Source organism: Ahaetulla prasina, chromosome 2 (genome assembly GCF_028640845.1).
Source record: "Ahaetulla prasina isolate Xishuangbanna chromosome 2, ASM2864084v1, whole genome shotgun sequence".
In the NCBI taxonomy this organism is placed as follows: domain Eukaryota; kingdom Metazoa; phylum Chordata; class Lepidosauria; order Squamata; family Colubridae; genus Ahaetulla; species Ahaetulla prasina.
In genome coordinates, this window is record NC_080540.1 from 165,057,257 (window position 1) to 165,075,468 (window position 18,212).

General features: G+C 42.8%; 1 protein-coding gene across 2 annotated transcripts in view; it reads right to left on the reverse strand.

Moving 5' to 3' along the window:
* LOC131193693 (ATP-dependent 6-phosphofructokinase, muscle type-like) overlaps positions 1 to 18,212 on the reverse strand; it is a 66,005-nt gene that overhangs the window by 21,637 nt on the left and 26,156 nt on the right. Inside the window, exons 6-18 of one of the 2 annotated variants that reach the window (XM_058174164.1) lie at positions 17,296 to 17,461; positions 16,743 to 16,787; positions 15,881 to 15,989; positions 14,830 to 14,925; positions 13,627 to 13,719; positions 11,106 to 11,231; positions 8,847 to 8,911; positions 7,812 to 7,875; positions 6,831 to 6,977; positions 4,813 to 4,883; positions 3,770 to 3,857; positions 3,213 to 3,365; positions 1,623 to 1,787 (exon numbers count right to left, since the gene is read on the reverse strand). In XM_058174164.1, coding sequence (XP_058030147.1) covers positions 1,623 to 1,787; positions 3,213 to 3,365; positions 3,770 to 3,857; positions 4,813 to 4,883; positions 6,831 to 6,977; positions 7,812 to 7,875; positions 8,847 to 8,911; positions 11,106 to 11,231; positions 13,627 to 13,719; positions 14,830 to 14,925; positions 15,881 to 15,989; positions 16,743 to 16,787; positions 17,296 to 17,461 — 1,388 coding nt within the window. The remainder of the gene's footprint in view (positions 1 to 1,622; positions 1,788 to 3,212; positions 3,366 to 3,769; positions 3,858 to 4,812; positions 4,884 to 6,830; positions 6,978 to 7,811; positions 7,876 to 8,846; positions 8,912 to 11,105; positions 11,232 to 13,626; positions 13,720 to 14,829; positions 14,926 to 15,880; positions 15,990 to 16,742; positions 16,788 to 17,295; positions 17,462 to 18,212) is intronic. The other variant, XM_058174165.1, reaches the window with a different exon arrangement.

An 18,212-nucleotide genomic window follows, 5' to 3' on the forward strand; every position in this document is an offset into this window, starting at 1 on the left:
CATTTCGATAATTTGGAGTTGTAAAAGGTGGGATATGAAAGAACAGGCTTAGGCCAATCCCAAAACGACTAAGTGGCTTTGGATGCAAAAGCCCACAAATTTCAGAGATATTCTATTTTGGCTCTAGACAGAGTTGTGCTTCCCCGTGGTGAACTGGTTTGTTATCTGAGGGTTTTCATGCACTGCTTCAGGATCAGTGATAACTAGAACCGAGAGGACTTTTGTATAGATCTGTTTGGTGAACCCAGCCCGGATCAAGCACTTATACGATGGACACATCTTGTCCAGATTACTGAGATGTACTCTACAAAACCTCTACAGGGGGCTCTGCTGTTAAAGATCACTCAGAAACTGCAACAGGATGCAAACAATTATAGGAGCAATTTGTTTTTCCACTCCAAGAAGAACCTTGGTTACCAGTTGGTTTCCAGGAACAAGCTAAGGTGATGGCTGTCACCTTTAAAGCCCTTCGTGATACCAGACTTGGATATCTGTTGACTACCTTCTCCCCTTGATCTCTGCCCATCTTTAAGATTTGGAACGGAAGAGTCCCTTTTAGTCTTACCTGAAGTATCTTAGGTCCCACTTTCTCAATCACTGTCCCCACCTCCTGCAATAGCCAGCTGGGCTGTTTTGACAAAACTATTAATATTTGGCTGTTTGGGCAAACCTGAAGGATTTGAAGGCCTGTTCATGCATTTCCTGGGGGGAGGGTGTGTGATTAAATTTATGAGCTATAGTTGTTCCTTTGCAGTGAGAAATTATTGCTGTGTTTTCATTTTTATTACTGTTCTGGAAATACGTCAGCCACTTAGACATGGCTGGAGTGTCATATTACCTTAGTAAAATAATCATAGTAGCAACAGAAAAATAATTAATCCTTCTCATGAATAGTATGTTTCTGATAACATGCATTCCTTCTAGTTTCTGACTGGTGTTTTTTCCTCCTGCTCTACCAAGAAGTTCAGGGCTCTTCTAAGATGCCATAGAGCTCACTTATCCAAATACTGGCTCCAGCTCATCCCCTAGATCAGTGATGGCGAACCTTTTTGCCATCATGTGCCAAAAGTATGGGGAGCATGGGGGGATCACGTGCGCACGTGCCAATACCCATAATTAAATGCATCCTGCCCCCCCCACCCCTGTGCATGCACACGTGACGCCCCTCGCTCCCGTATGCGATGGCCCGGTGGGCCCAGTAGAGCTGTTTTTCTCCCTCCTCAGGCTCCAGAGCCTTTCTAGGAGCCTGGGGAGGTTAAAAATGGGCTTCCCCACCCCCTGCGGAGGCCCTCTGGAGGCACAAAACAGCCCATTTCCCAACTTCTGGTGGAACAGGAAGTGACGTTTTTCACCCTCCCCAAACTCCAGAGCCTTTCTAAGAGCCTGAGGAGGGCAAAAACAGCCTTCCCCAAGGCCCGAAAATCAGCTGGCTGGCACGCGCATGTGCGCTGGAGCTGAGATAGGACATCTCTCACGTATCCACAGATGTGGCTTTGCTTGCCACCTGTAGCATGCGTGCCATAGGTTCACCATCATGGCCCTAGATTGTCAACACATGCAGTCCTCCTAGAGTCAGGTATGCAGTTGTAGAGCGAGCTTTTGCCTCTGAAAAAGATGTTCACCTCCAAGTCATGGATGGTGAAAGGATCTTCATAAATGTAGGCAGCATCTGCTCCAGCTGCTAAGCCTGCCATAGTAGCCAGGTAGCCACAATAGCCTCCCATGGTTTCAATGATGAAGACCCGCCGCTTGGTGCCAGCTGCAGACTGTTTGATGCGGTCGCAAGTCTAGGAATGAAACAAACCAGGCATAAAAAAGAATGAATGGGAGCTGGAAAATATTTTGGGGGGAACCATCTGAAGAGAGTTAGCTTAGTTACTATAGGAAGAGAGCAAACTCCACTCCCTTCTAGCCCTGATGATGTTACCTAGTTGAGCGACAAGACATTTGCAAGCAAACAACCAAGCTCCACTAAGCTTGGTTGTTTGCTTGTTTCCACAGTCTTAGTTTTATTTCTTAAGACTTCATTTAAACATACAATGATCATATTGAAGGAAGGGGCTATAAAAGAGAGAATGGGAGGGGGGAGGTATCTAGACCAGTGCAAGGTAGAAATACAGGTAGTCCTCAACTTATGACCACAATGGAGCCCAAAATTTGTGTTGCTAAGTGAGACATTTGTTAAGTGAATTTGTCCCATTTTACAACTTTTTTTGCCACAGTTGTTAAGTGAATCACTGCAGTTATTTAATTAGTAACCCAGTTGTTAAGTGAATCTAGCTTCCCCATTGACTTTGCTGGCTAGAAGGTCACAAAAGGTAATCACATGACCCCAGCACACAGCAACGGTCATAAATATGAGTCATGTTGATCACATGACCATGGGCACACTGCCTTTGGGGTCATAAGTTGAAAAGACATGTCACTTTTTTCAGTGGTGCTGTAACTTCAAACGGTCACTAAATTAACTGTTTTAAGTTGAGGACTACCTGTATATAACATACAAAAACTTTCTTTCCCAGTGAGCCAAGTGGGGCTCCATGTGCAAAGTGGAAACTCTGCCACTGAGAAATATTCGCTCATTAATTTTAATTGCATGAAATTGCCTACAACTTTGTTCATTGTTGATTGATCATTTCGTTTGGCCCAGGATTACTAAATTTAATACTCTCCAGATTTAGGAACAGCTTTCTTTCCAAAGTATTAATAGACATGGTGGTGCAGCGGGTAGAATGCAGTATTGCAGGTTAATTCTGCCAATTGCCAGCAGTTCAATCCTGACTGGCTCAAGGTTGACTCAGCTTTCCATTCTTCCAAGGTCGGTAAAATGAGGACCCAGATTGTTGGGGGCAATATGCTGACTCTGTAAACCACTCACAGAGGATTGTAAAGCAGTGTGAAGCGGTATATAAATCTACGTGCTATTGCTATTTTCAAATTCCTACAGCCTATTTAAAACTTGCAAATGGTAAACCCCAAACCTGTTTCCTCTATGACTAGAAACTCAAAATAAACAAAATAATATTAATGCTTTTTGAACCCTCAAGTCGTTTTCTTTCTTCAGGATCTGTTCCGGCTCCTCTGCACAGGAAATACTTGTTGCTACTACAAACCTATTCCTCACTTCAAAAATGCAAATTTAAGCACTGGTAAGATTCTGACCTTGGTGAATTTTTCCTGAACTGGAGCTGAGATGCTAACAAAACACTTACTGCTGTTATGGTGTTGAGGGCAGTGTCTGCGCCAATGCTGAAGTCAGAACCAGGAACATTGTTAGACACGGTCGCAGGAATCACACAGATCGGGATGCAGAGCTCTTCATATTTGCACCGCCCTTCAATTATTTCCAGACTGCCAGTAAAAGCCTATCAAACAGAGGGAAAATGAGAGGGAGTTCACTTTATAATCCAACCGGGAATCCAACTTCCTAAATTTGTTCAGATGCTGCACTCAAAACCCCAAGATTCTAAGCATCATCCTCTTGAAGCGTCCTGCTCCTCCCTTTCCATCTCTACTGATAACAAAGAAACTTCATTCTCATTCTCATTCTTCCCTAGAATCAGAGCTGCATCAAAATAAGTTCTGAATATGTTTAGCTGGCTTAAGGTGCAGATGTCAGACCGAAGGGGTTTTTTCCCAACCATCAGTGAAACACATTTTGCTTGAAGAAAGAGATCTATGGAATATAATCTCACTTAGCTATATCTTCCTATTGATCATATGTAAGTTCAGTGAGTTGATCTAACAGCTGAACTCTGCACAGGCCTACCTCAAAGCCACCAATGATAATCAGCCCGTGGATGTTAAAATTGGCAATGGTGTTGCTGATCTCCTCAAAGTATTTCTTGGGCAGAGTCCTATGATCAAACATACAAAATCAATAAAATGTACCAATGATCCTCCTACACACAGTCCCTTTAATTCACTCATAGAAAGTAACAGAAAGTTCTTCATTAACCCAGAAACTTCTTAGTCACCCTCATCAGAAAATTGACCAATCTGAGTCAGTATAGAATGTGTTTGGAGCATTTCAGTTATTCCTAGTGCTAATACTGTGATTATGTCTTATATTTTTTTGAACCCCAAAATAAGCACAGCCTTATTTTTGGGGAGGTCTTATTATTTTGGGGCGCGTGGAGCAAGATGGGGCTCCTCTTGCCATCTTACCTGATTTTCAGCTCTGTCTCCCTAACCCTAACCAGAGGAAATGGCAGGGACTGACTGCACGTGCGTTTAAATATTTTTGGGGAGGGCTTATTTTCAGGGGGAGGGCTTATTTTGGGGGAGGGCTTATTATCCGGGGAGGTTTTATTTTCGGGTAAACACGGTAGTCCTTGACTTACAGTCACAATTGGGGCTGGAATCTTGGTTGTTAAACAAAGTGGTCAATAAATGAGACATCACGTGACTGCTTTGCTCAATGACCACAGTCCTGGCGCTCCTGGGTGTAGTTGTTAAGGGATCTCATAGGTCGTTAAGTGGACAGAGTCTCAGATAAGAAGCATCGGTGCCTCAGAATAGGGGAGGCGTTGGGAGGTTCCATTTAGGAGCTGAAAATCTGCCCAAATTCAAGCAGGATTTTCAGTCTCTGAGAGGAGAGATACTTGTATGAAGTCTGTGCTGGGCTTTCCTCTCCCACCTGAGATACCCCGCACTCCTTATCTTACCACATTACCTCTCTTTTGACTCTCTTTTAAATTTGGGCCTTTTAGCAATATGTGCTTCAATTTATATCAGAAGAAAGCATTTCAACATGTTGATTTATTTTTAAGTATGTTTAGTTATTCTGAAGCCTCTGTCCCCTCATAATACCTTTTTGTTCCAAGGTTTGATCCGCCTTTTCCAGTCCAACCACCAACTCCTGCCCATCCTATCTCTTCAATCTGAAAAAAAAAAGCAGGGCGGGGAAGAATTTCATAGCTCAGCAACACAATTATTAGGATCTTCTTCTGCTCAATAGCCACACAATGGTGTACAGAAGAAGGAATGTTATAAGGCGCATGATGGACTTGTGAAAAAGCAAAAATATATGGGACATAAATAAAGTACATAGGGCAATGCAGAGAGTATTTAAAAATTAATATTTCGGTGAAACTGAAATTTTTCTCAGTAGGACTTGCAGAAAAGTCAATTAGAAAAGGCTCATGGATGATTATTTTTATACATGGTAACTGCAACGAGGCTATTATACACACAAATATGGAATACAGAAAGATCCATAATGGAGGAATGGATTGTGAAGATGGCAGGACTTTGCAGAAATGGCTAAAGTGACTTTTCTGATTGAAGGCGGAACAGTAATTTATAAACAATTTATAAAAAACTGGAAATCCTTTGTGGACTTTTTGCTGAAAATGAGAAATATAAATTGCTGATTTGGGAATTTATTGATTAAAAAGGTCAGTTTATGGGACGAGACCTATGATTTGCTATTCGGGAGGATGAAATGATAACTACTGTGCTTCTAACTGCTGCAAAAAGATTGGTAGGTGTTTTTTTAGTGAATGGTAGGTGTCTCTTTAGTGATATCTCAGGGGTTGCCACAAAGAAGAGGGAGACAAGCTATTCTCCAAAGCACCTGAGGGCAGGACAAGAAAGCAATGGATGGAAACTAATCAAGGAGAGAAGCAACCTATAGGGTTTCCTGCCTGAGCTGAAATTGGACTAGAACAGGGGTCTGCAAACTTGGCTCTTTTAAGACTTGTGGACTTCAACTCCCAGAGTTCCTCAGCTGGCTCTGGGAGTTGCAGAGCCAGCTGAGGAACTCTGGGAGTTGAAGTCCACAAGTCTTAAAAGAGCCAAGTTTACAGACCCCTGGACTAAATCTCTAAGGTCCCTTCCAACTCTGTTATTCTATTCTATTTTTTCCTCTCTTTTTTTGTTATTTAGAATTTTTTTAATTCTTTCATATTCTTTTCTTTTCTTTTTACTTTTCTTTTTATGTTTCCATAATTATTTTAAAATCTTATGGAAATTTTTCTTTTAACAAAAATATGTTTTTAAAAAAGAATGCTTTAAGAAAGGAACAAACTTTCTTAGCTTCTTGATGGAAACTGATTTTTAGCTTATTTGATCCTAAGGCGAAATGTCCCATTTTTGTCCCTTGGAAGGGGTTGGGACATTTTAAGACTATAAATATGTGTTTTTTACTCTTTTTTTGGTGGTGAAACATAATTTAAAAATGGTGATGCTGAAAATGGGCCACTCTGCTACAGAAGAATACCCACTAGGGCAGGGGTGAAATCCAGCAGGTTCTGACAGGTTCTGGAGAACCGGTAGCGGAAATTTTGAGTAGTTCAGAGAACGGGCTGGGAAGTGGCTCAGGCTGCTAATGCAGCCTGTTATTAACACACAGCTGCCTGCAATTACAAATACTGCAGGCTCGAGTCCCACCAGGCCCAAGGTTGACTCAGCCTTCCATCCTTTATAAAGTAGGTAAAATGAGGACCCAGATTGTTGGGGGGGGCAATAAGTTGACTTTGTATATAAATATACAAATAGGATGAGACTATTGCCTTACACAATGTAAGCCGCCCTGAGTCTTCGGAGAAGGGCGGGATATAAATTCAAATTAAAAAAAAAACCTGGCAAATGCCACCTCTGGCTGGCCCCAGAATGGGGAGGGAATGGAGATTTTGCAGTATCCCTGCCACCCCCACCAAGCCACACCACGCCCACCAAGCCATGCCCACAGAACTGGTAGTAAAAAAATCTGGATTTCACCACTGCATTGGGGGATGTTTTGGGGTGGCAAAGCAAAAAAATCTGAGCATCACAAGTGGCTCACAGGTTGTCCACCCCATTCTAAGAGAAATGGATGGGCAGGTTACCTTTCCTTCAGCAAGGCCCTCAAACCCATCATGCACAGCCAGCATCTTATGTCCATGGATCAAGCCAATTCTGACGGTGGATCTCACAGCTGCATTCATGCCTGCGGCTGGTGCACCTACATTCATCACTGCCAAATTGTAGCCACTCTGGAAGAAAAAAAAAAGGATCAGGCTAAAAAATGTCAGAAATGGCTTCCAATATATATACACACATTCCCACCCCCCTTCAAAGTACTGATGGTCTTGGATTCCTTTGGAGGAACCAACCTGGAGGCCACAAAGACCCAGCCAGACTGCTCAGTTTAGAATCAAATTTTAATATTATCAATTGGGAATGGCTGCAGTTGTCCAAACTCCCAGAGGGGGGCAGCAAATATCTATGTTTCCTCATAGCATGAGATATCACTCTGTCAAACAGTGGAGTGGAGGGGGAAAGGGATTTATCACTCCATTTCTATCTTCCATCCAAAAACTAAGTAAATGGGTGCATATTCAGCAATTCTAAACAGGGCATTTCATACTCAAAAGGAAATATGAAAACCCGTTTTCTAAAACCCCAGCTTTATTCTAGATTATATATATGAGCGGTAGTGGCGCAGTGGTTAGAATGCAGTATTGCAGGCGAACTCTGCCGACTGCCAGCAATTCGATCTTGCCTGGCACAAGGTTGACTCAGCCTTCCCTCCTTCTGAGGTCAGTAAAATGAGGACTCAGATGGGGGCCATATGCTGACTCTGTTAACTGCTTAAAGAGGCTATAAAGCACTGTGAAGCGGTATATAAGTCTAAGTGCTATTGATATTGTTTTTTTCCCTCACACTAGGAGCAGTCTTCCAGACTTTCAGGCTGAGAAAGGATTTATATATCATCTGCTACCCAATCTTTCTAACCGCCATCTCTAGCATGCCAATTTTGAGTTCTGCCATTGAGTGGTAAGTTTTGTTCTTTTTGCCTGCTATGCATTCTCCTCCAATCCCATTACCTTGGCTGAGGGTGGACGCACATGGGCCAAAACCTTGTACACATTCCAGTTATTCATAAAACTCCTGTGGGCAACAAAAAAAAATATGATGGATATTTTATCTGTCATGAGCTTCGCAGCTGAAAGAACATTTGAAAGAACGATAAAAATGCTCACTGTTGTTTCCACATTTACACACAAACACACACACACACACACACACACAGCTAACTTCAAGGGAACAGTAGTAAATAATGAAAAATGGATTGGGAATGGCATGTAGCCAAATTTAGCTGATCTCAAAAAGCAAACAGGGTGAGTTATACTATGCTACTCTCATTTCAGGACATGCTTTTTTGATCGGGGGAGGGGGGGCAGCCTTTCAGGCCTAGAAGCCATCTTTTCGTTGGATCTTCAGGCCTCCTACATTTATCACTGTGGGAAACTGGGAGTGGGGATTGTATGGAGCCAGGGTGATATATAATCATAGTAAGTCATAATAAGATTCCTTTCTCAGAAAGTCAAGGACATTTTGCCCTGCACCTGGAGGGCTGGAAGTGGGAGGCATCTCCAGTTGATTGGACCATGTGATGGAAATGTGGGTGTTGGGCAGGGTCTTGAACTTTCCTTTGGGTGGGGAAACACCTGAATCAGTCTTGGTCAGGGAACCAACAAGGCTACACTGAAAGGTTGAAAAATATCCCTGAAAAGGCAACAATAAATCCTGGTGGCTGCATGGACACCACATGAAACTACAGAGATGTGTCCATGCAGCCACCAGGAAATCAGGAAGGGTTTTTTTTTGAAATTTTACTCTTCACTGTTAATCTGAAATATAAACATAGCTCTGTGCATAAAGAAAGTGCTTCAGATATCTTGTAACGGTAGCACTGCCTTAAGATAGTGTCTCTGAGACATGTTGGAGAAGGGCAGGACCAAATCTAAAATAAATTGAGCCACCCCTCCTGTTTCTTCCTCCTTGTTGTCCCCTTTCTCTTTACCATCTTTTGTTTTCTCCTCCTTTCTTCCTTCCTTTCTGTTCAGACTAAGCCTCACCTTCCTCTGAGTTTGAGAGCATCATCGAATCGTCCTTCAGTCATTGCCGTTGTGACATCTTTGGTCTGTTGAAAGAAGTGGAAACGGTTACCTGATTCTTACATGCAGAGCTTGCCCACTGCCTGTAAAATATTCCATCATTTACTCAAGCAAGAAATTTGGAAGAGGAATGTCAAGTGTGCCTCCGTTCAAAACTCAAGAAAGAAAAACCCCATCTCCATGTTTGTAGAGAAAGGTACTTTTACTGAGTATGAACTGATAGCAACGAAAGAAAAGCAAGATCTGACACTAAAGGCGCAAAAATTACATATTGAAAGTATTCCCAAATCCCTCCCCCCCCAAGGACCCTGGCTGAATGTCCAATCCCCAGCCCCCATGGTGTCATGTGAGGTGCATCTTCAGATGGCCCCATCCATCTGGTATGCCAGAACGGTTGACCTTAACTGGCTATCAACAATTCCATTCAGCTGCGCAGAAGACGATGAGCGCATCCCTCCCTTTTCGGTCACATCACGAGACATCTCCACCAGCTCGCTTCCCCACCCAAATACCTATACCTTCCCCCCCCCCCAAACCCGTTACTATGGCAGCCGATAGCAAGCAAGCATCATTAGAGGCTGACAAGGAGAATATTTGTATTTTTAGGGACAGATGGGCCTCTCTTGGCTTGGTAGCACAACTGCAGACAATCCTCACTTAATGATGTTAATTGGAACCAGAATTTTCATCACTAAGCAATGTGGCTGTAAAGAGTGATATCACGTGACCACACCCCATCACACCACTTACAGACAGCAATCCCAGCACTCCTATTGTTGTTAGTGAGGTTCACGGGTCATTAAATGAAGACTTCCTTTCAACTTCCTGCCAGCTTCCCATAAGCAAAGTCAATAGCATGAGGTCATAAATCCCAGGTGATTGATAAGCAGGCCAGCAAGTGGGGAAGGTACATTTGAATGGGAAGGATGGCCAGTGTGGTGGCACAGCTGGGCTGGGGGATAGCTTCCGCAGAGTGGGGGAAGATGCGAGCACCTTACCAGAATGACTTGCGACCTCCCCTACCAACTTTCCCATTGATTTTGCTTGTGGGAAGCCGGCAAGGAAGGTTGCAAATGGTGATTATATGACCATGGGACACTGCGACCATTCTGAGTGGAAGCTAGTTGCCAAATGCTGGAATCACTGTCATGTGATTGCTTAGGATACAACTTCAGTGATTGGTCATTAAGTACCACTAATTCAGCATCTTCATAAATGGTCACTGAATGAGTGGTCGTTAATCAAGGACTACCCATATTTGAAAATTACAAACGGTCAAAGTGCAAAACAACAGTTACTATTAAATCTATGCAAAGAAGGAAAATGTCAGGTTCTGTTGAATCAGAGGTGGGTTTCAGCAGGTTCTGACCAGTTCTGGAGAACCAGTAGCGGAAAATTTGAGTCGTTTGGAAAACCGGTAAATACCAACTCTGACTGGCCCCGCCCCCATCTATTCCTTGCCTCCTGAGTCCAAGATGATTGGGAGGAAATGGGATTTTACAACATCCTTCCCCTGGATTGGGGAGGGAATGGTGATTTTACAGTATCTTTTCCTTGCCCCGCCCACCAAGCCATGCCACACCCACAGAACCGGTAGTAAACAGTTTTGAAACCCACCATTGCATTGAATGTTATAACAGATATATTGTTTTGTTGCTCTTCCACTACTAGAGAATAATGTTGATGATGGTTTTCTGGAAACAGTTTTTTCTAGCTTTCTTTAATCTGGCTTTTTGAAGGCTGGTAAAGATTATGCTGATTATGGAAATTGGTCAGCAGTTTTATGGAAAACTTTTTTTCGGAAAACAGCCTGAAAACAGACCAAAAAAACAGGCATGTGTATACCGACCAGCTGGTCTTTGGATTTTCGGCGTACGCAAAGACCAGCTGGCCGGCATGCATACGCATGCCGGAAACCCAAAGACCAGCTGGCTGCCGAGCTCATGTGCACTGGCCAGGTGGTCTTTGGGTCTCCGGTGCTCTGGCACGCGCACATGCAAGTGCATGCACGCACATTCCGGTTTGGGCACTCGGTGCCAAAAAGGTTCGCCGTCACTGGCCTAGGGCTTTCTTCCAAGTACATTAAAAGCTACCGTTTTTGGAGAAACGGCAATTGCTCAGGAAGAGAAAGGGCTTGTTAAAACAATAGAACCCACCCATATATATATATATGAATGATGGTAAAATAATATCTCACAGATCAGTGAGGTAAATGCTTACCACTTGAACACACTCCATAAGAGGAAGGCGGATGGCCTGATTACCAGACAGACTGACAACACATGCTGGGGTATCTGGAGTTCCTTCCATCAAAGCCATAACAGCTTCCACACCCATCCTGCTTCCCTATGAGATTAAAAAAAAAAAGGGGGGGGGGAGAAATATATTAGGGAAATTGGGACTTTCCCCAGATTTTCATTCAGGTTACCTCATAATTGTTCACAACTGCATCTAAATGATGGAACAGCCACAGGAGAGGCCTTCCCTGCTTACTCCAGTACTTTTCATTGCTTTATTAAGTCACTGTGGTTCCTCAAGCAAACAACTCAGGCTGTCACACCAAAGCCTGTATTTGGTTAAGATGTAGGACTGTGGTTGTGTTTTGCTAGAACCCCCCCTCCCCCCCCAGAGCCTTCAGCTTCAATGATAGAATGGAAAATAAAGATTACTTAAATATTATACTATATATAATTATATCCTATAGCCCTGCACTTTCCCAACTGAAATTGTTTTCATGCCCCAAAAAAGGGGAAAGGAAAAGAAATCAACCTTTGCCTCAGGAAGTGGTTTTTTTTGTTGTTTAATTCATTACATTTTAGGACGATGCAGCTGAACTCATGTTCAATGCCAAATTCAAGCATGAAATATAAGATTGTACATAACACTGAGCCAGGGGTGAAATGCTACCAGTTTGTCCCTATTCAGGCGAACCGGTAGTAAAAAATGCTTTAAAAAGCTAAGAAAAGGTTCCAATGATCACACCTGTGCCACGCGATCATCGGAATCTTTTTTTAACCTTTTTAAAGCATTTTTTTACTACCGGTTCGGGCGAATAGGTAGTATAAAATGCTTTAAAAAGTTTTTTTTTAAAGTTGGCCACACCCACCCAGTCACATGATCCCACCACCAAGCCACACCCACAGAACCTGTAGCAAAAAATTTTGCATTTCACCATTGGACTGAGCCTCTGAGCATACACAGTGAGGTTTTTCAATAATTATGAAGACCTGCCGTCTATACCAGACGATCAAGGATTAGTCAAAACATAGGAATTCTCTTAATTTTGACAACATTTTTTTAAAGGGGAAGATAGCAAAGCATGCCTACACCTCCTTGTCTCTGTCTCTAAGTAACTGCACTTTTTCTCCAGTCCTGTTGAAGAAAAACTTCTGTTTGTTATTAGAAGGCAGTTTGGTGATTAGAACCAACAGATCAAGTCGGGGAAGTCTTAACAATTACTGGGGGGAAAACCAAAACACATTAACTTTTCCTATGGTGGCAAACTTATGGCAAGTGTGTTAAAAGTGACATGCCACAACATTGTGGGTGACAGCTAGCATTCAGCAACACCCAACAACTATCCAAGAAACATGCCCAGTTTTTGCATGATTTTCAGAGACTCAGGAGGCTGTGCAAGAACAGGGTGTGCTCTTACAGGGCCTCTAGACCCTCTGGATGTTGTGGGAGGGAAGCCATGACCTTGTATGGCCTCCTGAGCCTCCAAAAATTGCCTTACAACTGGGCATCCTTTCATGTGGGTTGTGGAAGCTGCACAAGGTCATGAAAGAGCTCATTCTCCAAAGCTGCTTCAAGAACGAAGGCCTCATGAGACCCAGAACAGTCTCAGGCTGCAGTGACTTAACAACAGAAAGAAGACACACCCAGGAGATTCGGGGGAGTGCTGGGCCATGGGGGCAATTGCACCATTCCTGAAGGTGCGCCTGCCTTAGGGAATGGCATAAGGTGGCCTGTCTGAGTGGCAGCACTGGGGTTAGGACTGAAGTCGAGGCCTGGGCCTGAACCTCAAGGCCAACCCTTGGCATTGCTGCTGAGTGCTGCTATTCAGGGTGGTCTAGATGGGCAAATGGGGTGGCGGCAGATAGAGTAATTGTTTCCTTTTTCTTCAAGGGTAATGGTGACACGCCAACAAAGTTAGGCTTTTTCTGACATTTTGATGTGCTGAATCCAAAAGGTTTACCATCACTGTCCTAGAAAGATCACAGATCCTTCCTCTTTTTGCCCCCACTGAATGATCATTCCTGTTTTTGGAAATGCTCATTTTCTCACCTCCTGAAAAATTTATGCCGGAAATTTAGCAGCAGTGGTGGGATTCAGCCAGTTCGCACCTATTTAGGAGAACCGGTTATTAACTTTCTAAGCAGTTCAGAGAACCGGTTGTTGGAAGAAACCTTATTTTGTTTTTTTTTATCACTTTACAGGGCTAATCCTGTAAGGAAGGCAGGAAGGTAACATTCTGGTGATGTTTCTAGCCTAATATTTATTGCCCTGCTTACAGAAACTGCCTCTCTGGTTAACCCTTATTACATTGCAACAGCTAAGGTGAAGCCCCCATCGACCTGAGTGATGTTGAATTGGCCACGCCCACACAGTCACATGACCACCGAGCCTCGCCTACCCAGCTGGTCATTAGGGCAGAGTTTTTTGCTCTAAAACTTAATAAATACAGCATCGGGAAAACACATTTAGAACAGATGATGATGATGATTAGTATTATTATTACCAGAACACGATCAAAGGCAGAGGGGGTCCCACCACGCTGCACATGTCCTAGGATGGTGACTCTTGTATCAAAACCCAGGTGTTTCACAACCAGCTGGAAAGGGAAGAGAAATACAACAATTGGAGTTTTTGACAAAATTCCACAATTAATGCATCAAAAGTGGAATGCAGCCCCTGGAATCATGCGAATCTCAACCTTCTTCCCCTCAAATCAAGTTTCTAGCTCTCGAAATTTTAAAGTCTTTTGGACAAACTGCTTGTAGCTGCATGTGTTCAAGAGAGTTGGGTTATGGGGAGCCATCTGCATTGAGAGGAGGAAAAATAAAGGGATATTGCCCGATTTGCTTGTGGATACACGTACCGCTGTGGCAAGGTTGGAAAGCTACCTGGAAGCTGTCTGTTTGCCTGCTTCTTAAACATCATTCTTTTTTTCTTCTTCTGCAAATTTTATTTTAGGCCCAGACTTCTACTTACTGGGGTTGGGGGGGTGGAATAATTGACTTGTCTTCACTGACTAGCAGGGGTAGCCTTCAAAAATTTTAGCAAGGGGTTCTCGGCCTCCTGCACCATGGTGGGGCATTTTTTTCCTCTCCGGGCTCCAGAGGCTTTCCTCAAGCTTCCGGGAGGGCAAAAATGGCCTCCCCTTTCCTGGTTTGCTAAGAACTTTGGAATTGAGGGGGAAGCATTCAAATACTAGATCTTACACTCTTTAAAACGCATCTTATAATAGCAGAAACTAGTTAAACTTTCACTTAATTTGCCTGTTGGTCTGAAGCAGAGGTGGGTTTCAACAGGTTCTGACCAGTTCTGGAGAACTGGTAGCGGAAATTTTGACTAGTTTGGAGAACCGGTAAATACCACCTCTGATTGGCCCCACCCCCATTTATTCTCTGCCTCCCGAGTCCCAGCTGATTGGGAGGGAATGGGGATTTTGCAGTAACCTTCCCCTGGAGTGGGGAGGGAATGGAGATTTTACAGTATCCTTCCCATGCCACGCCCACCAAGCCATGCCATGCCCACCAAGCCAAGCCCACAGAACCAGTAGCAAAAAAATTTGAACCCCACCACTGGTCTGAACTGGTTCTTTTAATTGTCCTGAAGCTTAAGATTTCTCACAGTTGACTTCCCACATAATTTTATTTTGGCTCCTACTGCAGTGTTAGGCAAGGAATGAGTCAATCACATACAGCTCTGAGTCACTCACACTCTTAATGTCTTCAGAAGTGATGGCTTTGCCATGTCTATCAATTGCTCCTTCAGCCACAATAATGATGTTCAGCCTTGAGCCTCGAGTTCTTGTCTGCAAGAAAAGAAGGAAAACAGATCGATTTTAAAATGGGATTCAGTCTTAGGTTTGGAGAAATGGGATCTATCAGCCTGCAGAAGACCTTGTTGAGTCAAAGACAGGGAAGAGCTATCTTTGGAAATCCCTTCAATGCTCCAGTGACTTTGATAGAACTCATTATTATATCCGCCTGACTACTGTTAAATTACTGTTAAACACAGAATTAAACCAGCATTGTTTTTTTTTATAATCGAAGCTTGAAAGAAGTCATAGTAGCTTATTTTAAAGGGAATCTTTAAAGAAAGTCAAATGAAATTTGTGAGACATATGTTTCTTCCCTCTTGTTATTATTTTTCATTTTGCTAGAGTTTTAAAAATGTAATGAGGTTAAATTTAAGTTGAGATTTTGATTGTGAGATCCAGTGTATATGATGTATAATTTCGGGAAACCCAAAATTTTTTTACTTGCTTTGTTGCAATATTTGCTTTATTGCAGTAGTCTGAAACCAAATCCCACAATATCTCCGAGGTATACCTATACTTTTGTTGTTGTTAGTTGCAGTCGTGTCCGATCCACCGCAACACCATGGACAATGTTCTTCCAGGCCTTCCTGTCCTCTACCATCTTTTGGAGCAGGGGTCTCCAACCTTGGCAACTTTAAGACTTATGGACTTCAACTCCCAGAATTCCTCAGCCAGCAAAGTCCACGTCTTAAAGTTGCCAAGGTTGGAGACCCCTGCTCTGGAGCCCATTTAAGCTCACACCTATTGTTTCACTTCATCCAGCCACTTCGTTCTCTGTCGTCCCCTTCTTCTTTTGCCCTCAATCATTCCCAGCATTAGGCTCTTCTCCAGTGAGTCCTTCCTTCTCATTGCCTAAACTTACTAAGAAGGAAATTCCACTGCTATTTCCATTGCTTTGGTGATTAGTCACCAGTTTTCAAATTTGGATGTTTCGTATTTTGATTACCTCAGTTAGCCTTCTGCACAAGTGATCCTCCCAGCCATCTTCTGGTGGGGATTCTGGAATGAAAACCCAGTCTGCACCACTTGCCAACGCCGTGATAAGGGCTAGATAACTAGGAGAGGAGTGAAAAAACGTGGAATGTGAGCAGTTACCAATATTGTGCAAGATTTAACTAGCAACTTAAATGCCAAGATAGGAAGGTGCTATCGCAAAAAAACAGCTGGATTCAAAGCTGTGGTCTCTCAGAGGTTGCTGGGGTGCTGTTCTTAGCAGCTGTGGTTAGAAAGACCAACGTTGAGAGATGCTCAGGTTTATTTAATAATATTTGGAAAACAACAGGTTATCCACTTTTGAACTGCACACTAAAGCAAGACTTGGCAAAAAAATATACTACTTCTTATCTTCTCCAGAGAAAACTGACAGCTTTCTGTTTTCAATAGCCAAGTATTGGGCTGACCTATTCCTCTTTCAATGTTCTTCGCAAGCAACAAACTTTCAGTTCTATTTTTGATAAAGTATCTTTTTCATGTTTGCCTGAATCCAGAAAAATTGTGACTAGCCTTAACTATAATTAGTGGAAACAACCTGGCCTCAAAATCATAATTTACAAAACTGCCTTGATTGTAATAACTGTAGTCAAGCTTAACCACATTTACTCTTTGGTGACCCCCTCATCAAAAACTGAAGGAAGATATTTCAATTATCATGCCAAGCTGGAGGAATTAATACTAGCAGTAGTAGTAGGAGCAAGAAGACTGGACCATTCTCACAACCATTGTTTATATACTAGTAATCATGATTTAATAGTTTTAGGACAACCTTTTCCACGTTAAACCAATCTCAGTGTAACAAAACAATTTCCTACCCACAGTGACGTCCCATCACTTCCAGCACAAATGTCCTCTGATGGCTGTAAGATAAAACCAAAGTAAAACACTGGCAGTGACCATAAAACACATTTATTTGCAGTAGTCATATACTCATAATGCTCAAAGCAGGAATACAAGTAGGTAGTTTCTGCAGAAAATTAAAAAGAAAAAATCCACTTCTGTGATTTGCACATTTTGACTGATTCTTGAGCCAATGTGCTGTTTTTTATTTTGAAAGTTTTATGTACTTTTTTTAAATGACTGCTTGCTATTCTATAATAAACTATTTGTCAATCAGGTTGGCATGTACATCTTCAGCCTATAATAGGAGAGTTAGATATTCATATTGTTTTCTGCCTATTTTTTTCTTTCTGGCCTTGTATACTTTTCTGTTGCATAGCAAAGAGAAAAAGGTTTCTGTTTCTCATAGTTGATTTGATTCTGTTTTTTCCCCGCCCTTTCATACTTGAATTCCTGCCCAAATGCCATATTGCCCAGTTTCTTGAGGAAGATTACAAAATGGTGGAATACAGTATCTACGGGCTTTACCTTTGAGCAGTGGTGGTGATGGCATCCACTATCTCCATTATCCTGTGGAGAGCAGAATCTGTACCGATGGTCATGTCAGTCCCGCAAAAATCATTGTCAATAGAACCAACCATGCCAACAATGTTCAGATAGCTGGACTTTTTGGCTTCATCTGATGTGATGCTCCCTTAAAGAGAACGGAGAACCAATTAATACCAGCAGAAATTATAATAATGTCACTGTTGCAATTCATTCTTCATTGGGGGGGGAGGGGGGATGAAAAACCTCTGTAGGCCAGGTCTTGGTAAAGCAACATTTTAGGCTAGTTGTTTTACACTAAGAGTTGCCACAAAGGAGAAAAACCTGGCTCAGGAACTGAATTACAGAGGAACACGCACAGATATAAAGATATGGAAAGACACTGTTGGCTCTCTCAGAATTGCAATAAACCACATAATTCTGGAATATAACACAGCACACAAACTGTGGCTCTGGTGGGAACCCTTCAGAGATGCAGAAATGTCCAGAAATGTGGATTTGTAGAGCAAAATGTGATTTAGAGTCCATAGGGGCAGTGGTGGGTTTCAAAATTTTTTACTACTGGTTCTGTGGGTGTGGCTTGGTGGGTGTGGCATGGTTGGGTGGGCGTGGCTTGGTGAGTGTCGCTTGGTGGGCATGGCAGGGGAAGGTTACTGCAAAATCCCCATTTCCTCCCGATCAGCTGGGACTCGGGAGGCAGAGAATAGATGGGGGTGGGGCCAGTCAGAACTTTTACCACCGGTTTTCCAAACTACTCAAAATTTCCACTATCAGTTCTCCAGAACTGGTCAGAACCTGCTGAAACCTACCTCTGCAAAGGGGTGCCTGCAAAATGTGTTGGAAACATTGTAAGGCAACTGCGTTTTTTCCTGGGGCTCAGAGCACAACTCTGGGAAAAG